Consider the following 4651-nt stretch of genomic DNA (forward strand, 5'->3'; position numbering starts at 1 on the left):
GGGCATTGGACGTTGATCATCAAGTGTTTTTAACTAAGAACGGTACCCTACCTGCTTTTTACAGAAAGGGACTCGGTGAGCATTCGTGTGGGAGGTTATTTCCAATCTGCAGGACGGACACTCAGAGAATCAGTGCTACGACTGATGAACCAGCATTCTTATCCGGCATGCCCATGTGACCTGAGCAACATTTTCACACCCCCTAATCTCATTTATAGCAAGTTTTATATACTCACCCAGTCACCCTACTGTAGTGATGTAACTGGTCGAGCTTCTGCTGTTAGTCCCCTTTCTCTTTCCTTTTGACGTAGCTAGCAGTGAAATACATGGTGTTTGTTCAAGAAGAAGAAGAAGAAGCTAAGAAAACAAAACAAAAGTGAATTAAAGCAAAAGAAACGGAGTAAAAAGTCACCAACAACATATATTCTAGCTGCAAGTGGTTTTAGCCTGCAAACAAATAATAATAGCAAGTCATAGTTATAATGATATAGAAAATTGTAGTAATGATACGATAAAAAATAAAGATTTCTTGCCGAGCAATAATAATATTAATAATTCAAACATTATAATCAGCTTCTTATTGGTGACCTTGGAACAAACTCATCACTGCATTTCTGCAAAATCCATGTACAGAATAAGAATTCATTTTCATCCACACAACTCCAACAACATTATTCCATGACTTTCTGTAGATAAAAGAAGAGAAAGAAAAACAGAAGAAAAGGAAAACTCAAAGAATCACCAACTCAAACCTTTCAGTAGGATCCCCATGTACTGTCAACATCTATATGATTTTTTTTGGGTAGGTGGGAGGGGGTGTAAAATCCAAAAAAAAAAAAAGAAAAGAAATGGTGGAACTAAGCGCCGGATTTACAGTCTAAATCTGCTCATAGATATCGAAACCCACTCCAGTTAGGTCCTCCGATAGCGACGTCAGTGGAAAGCTACTGAAATCATCCGAACTCTGGGTTTGTTGTTGCTGATCTTCTTGCCATGAACGTAGCTCCAGCTCTTCAGATTTGATCCCGTGAAGCTGAAACTGGAACATAGGCTCCAACCTCGTCCCAGACTCCCAAGAAAAGCTTGCAGTGCTAACCATGTTGTTCATCTGAAACTCTGTCTGACTGTTCATATTGCTACTGTTACTAGAATTTTCCTTTGTTCCATTGAAGAGTAAGCTGCTCAGTCTCGAAGACGAATTGTTATCCGAACTGTCTGTTTCAGACAAATTTGTTAATCGAGGCATCGAAGTAAACCCGAAATCGAAGTTGGTGGCCAATTGGGTCTGGTCCAAAGGTATGAAATTTTGGTGATATTGGGAGAGAAGGTTCGAGTTATCCCCAACAGGATTAACACCCGGTTGGAACTCAAAGAAAGGAAAGGGATCAAAGACTGGTTTTGTCAGAACTTTATTTTCCGAAGCTTCATTGAGTCCGGAATCCTGGTAGATGGAACTATTAACAGCAAATGCTTGGCCGAGTTCTTCCGAGTTCGATGTGCGTCGAAGCCTTTTAGGTTGAGACGAGGAGTCTGCTTCTCTGCACTTGTTCTCATCTTCTCGTACTTCTGTTTCGCTCAAGGGCTTGTGGGTATTCGGGTCAACCCCTTGCTGCCTCAGTTTCTTCTTCAGGCATGAATTCCAGAAGTTTTTGATCTCATTGTCAGTTCTTCCGGGCAGTTGTGTTGCAATTTGAGCCCACCTGCAATTCGAAAAGGAAGAAATCATCAACACGCACCTCAGTCTTTGCATCAAGGGATATAACCACTTGAGATTCACATTCTTGGATATATCGATATCTATACCTGTTGCCCAGAACTTGGTGGAGACTGATTATCAAATCCTCTTCTTGCTGAGAGAACATTCCTCTCTTAAGATCTGGTCTCAGGTAATTTATCCATCTCAGTCTGCAACTCTTGCCACACCTTTGCAGGCCTGCAGGAAGGGAAGGAAGCTTAAAATTACTGAATTATCAATAAGATATCCATAGCGATGGAGGTCAGAGATGAGGCACACTACAGGATTAGGTACCTGCTTGTTTGGGAACTGAACTCCAGCAACCAACACCAAATCTAGTGATATGGTTGAACAGTTTCTCGTCCTCTTCCGGAGACCATAAACCTTTCTTTAGCTTCTGCTTTAAACAACATGAATGGCGCCCCATTTTGAGAATTAAGATGATGATGATGATGATGTCGAACTCTCCGCTGAGAATTCAAGTACCCACCTCAACCTGGTCTCAACCTGGTCGATAGCCTGAAGGGTTTACACAAGGGAAGGTGAGAGACAAGGGAAGATCTGTTTACTGTTTTTGTGTGGAGAAATTAGGATTATTGCCGATGATTTAAAGGGGGGAGAGAAAATCATGCTTAGGTTTCAAGTCATTGGGGTTAGAGAGAGAGAGAGAGAGGGAGGAACCCAGGAAGGTGAAGCAATCAAGTGGGTTTTACGCAAATAAATCTGGTGATTCTTTAGCATAGAGAATGGATTGGGTTTTAAGATATCTCTATCTCTACTCTACAAAAAATAAAAAATAAGAAATCATACTAATGGAGAGGAGAGGAAAAGAGAAGAGCTCTACTCCTACAAAACGTGTAGTTACTGAGAGTGTAGGGGTTAGAAGTTTCAATATTATAAAATAATAAAGTGCCCGCCGACACCGACGGCCCGATATTGCCATGAAGCATCGTATTATGGTCCCAAATATAAGCAAGGCCGTGGATTAGGAATTTGGGACCATTGGCTATTCAATCTCCACCCTCCAATCAATCTGTGGGCTTGTCGCACCTGAGATTCTTGACCCAATATAATAATATAAGATTATTGCTGTGTTGACCATTTCAATTATCTAGACCTCTATCTAATAATTTTCTTTCTCTTTTTATTTTCGCTATCTAATAATTTTCAAATTATAAATTGTAACCTGTTTTTTAGTGATTTTGCATACGAGACACAGGTCATTAGTCACCAGATTCCGACACGTGGTGTTCTTCAGTTGCATTATTAGGACAAGACACCAGAGCCACCAGCACCACAGAATGATATTGTCCATGTTCAGCACTCTCTCTCTCTCTCTCTCTCTCTCTCTAGTCTCTACAGAATGAACATATATCACCCAAGCCTTTTGAAATAAAAGATTCCAATCCAGCGGTTTGTGTGCAGATGATATTCCTCCTATTATACGAACTCATCTTTTTCTTTTCTTTTCTTTTTTTTTTTAATTTTTGAGAAAGATATGAAGGCTTTGTGAGAGTGAGAAGAATAATTCACATTTTAATCGTTATCCGTGTGAAATGAAGGGTAAACTCAACTCAATGGGAGAGCATACCTTGTATTAGTCCCAAGTCTTAAGTCGTCGTAATCACAGACAAAATTGTTTTTAGACACAGAAGATCTTCTGCAGATTGCCAACTGTGCTTTTTTTTTTTCTTTGTATCTTGTTTTCTTTCTAAATCGACATGATGAAATGGAAGATGCTTCTTAGCTTCCCGTCTATGTTGACTCTCCCTCTCTTCTCCTGCACCAACAGCTTATTCATACACCTGACCTCACGCTGCTCGTTATAACATGAACATTATATTTATACGTATCGGCCGATAAGTATCGGGTTCTGATGCAAAACAATTGTACATCGATCACACTAGTCAGTAGAATTATATGTTGTAAGATCGAGGAATTAGTAGAGATATATTCGACCGCCACCCATCTTCAGTTTCATAAAAAACACTAATTAAAATTGGAAAAAGAAAACCCTCATCATAGAAGAAACTCAAGTCCCAATCTTAACTGCTTTATTTGAAATAACTTCATTGTAGACATTAATTAATCACTTAATAGGACCGACGAATGCAGTACTCCTAAAGCAGTAATGTAATAGTAATACACACCACCTAAACCTATTAATCTTTTGATATACACGATCAACTGCAACTAGAACACAAATGACAAATGCTAAGAGGAAATTTGTTGGTAGGCAGCGAGTGAGTTCAAGTTCATTCAACCCTTGGAAACTTCGCCCTACAGACAAGGCATGGTGGGACCCATGAGAACACAATCTTGCTTCGTCCTTAGAGTCAAGAAATCCAAGAGTTTGCACAAATCAGACAACAGAGATCCAATCATCACTCGTTGAATATATATATATATATATAGCCTTGGATTGACCTTATTCATGATTTGGTATAGTATAAAGGCCCACCATAATTCAAGCAATCAGATGAGTGGTGATGATTCGAGGATCAGGTACTCTCCATGTGTTTTTGTTTAGTACTACTTACTACTTGCGCATCTGAAACTGAAAAGGTAAACAAATTCTTTTCTTCATTTGTCTGTGCAAGCTAGCCTACGAACGGTCCACACGTTAGAGCACTCGTAACTTAACTTAGTCCAATCAATATAGATGGAATGGTCCAAGGGAGAATGGACGGTGCCATCATAACATCACAGTCCTGTGTGGGTCCGGGCCTATAGATCCATGATGGGACCATAGCCTTATAGGTCCGTTAAAGGTCATCAAATGAGACAGATTGTATTTATTTTTCTTTTGAAAACAGTGCAAATACAAAATTTAACTATTTGCACTCTATATATTTGCATTTATACTCCTTAGTCCTTTCAAATTGAGCCTATGCAACAGATGAAACATACGAAAAA

The 4651-nt window shown here is 39.5% G+C and overlaps 1 protein-coding gene across 1 annotated transcript; it reads right to left on the reverse strand.

Moving 5' to 3' along the window:
* Positions 1–611: 611 nt before the first annotated feature.
* Positions 612–2605, reverse strand: LOC148862722 (uncharacterized). The gene is made up of 3 exons (XM_088975414.1): positions 2030–2605; positions 1804–1933; positions 612–1700 (listed from the first exon to the last, which is right to left on the reverse strand). Exons 1-3 carry the CDS (start codon positions 2160–2162, stop codon positions 878–880), a joined length of 1086 nt encoding a protein of 361 aa, XP_088831540.1. The 5' UTR covers positions 2163–2605; the 3' UTR covers positions 612–877.
* Positions 2606–4651: the final 2046 nt, after the last annotated feature.

The sequence above is a fragment of the Nelumbo lutea genome, chromosome 3 (assembly GCF_056320005.1).
Source record: "Nelumbo lutea isolate HS-2025 chromosome 3, American lotus-T2T, whole genome shotgun sequence".
Taxonomy (NCBI): Eukaryota; Viridiplantae; Streptophyta; class Magnoliopsida; order Proteales; family Nelumbonaceae; genus Nelumbo; species Nelumbo lutea.

Coding starts and splice junctions, on each gene's coding strand:
- LOC148862722 (XM_088975414.1), bottom strand. CDS start 2,162: ATGGGGCGCCATTCATGTTGTTTAAAGCAGAAGCTAAAGAAAGGTTTA. Junction 1,934..2,029: donor TTCAGTTCCCAAACAAGCAG/GTACCTAATCCT, acceptor CCCTTCCTGCAG/GCCTGCAAAGGTGTGGCAAG. Junction 1,701..1,803: donor CACCAAGTTCTGGGCAACAG/GTATAGATATCG, acceptor TTCGAATTGCAG/GTGGGCTCAAATTGCAACAC.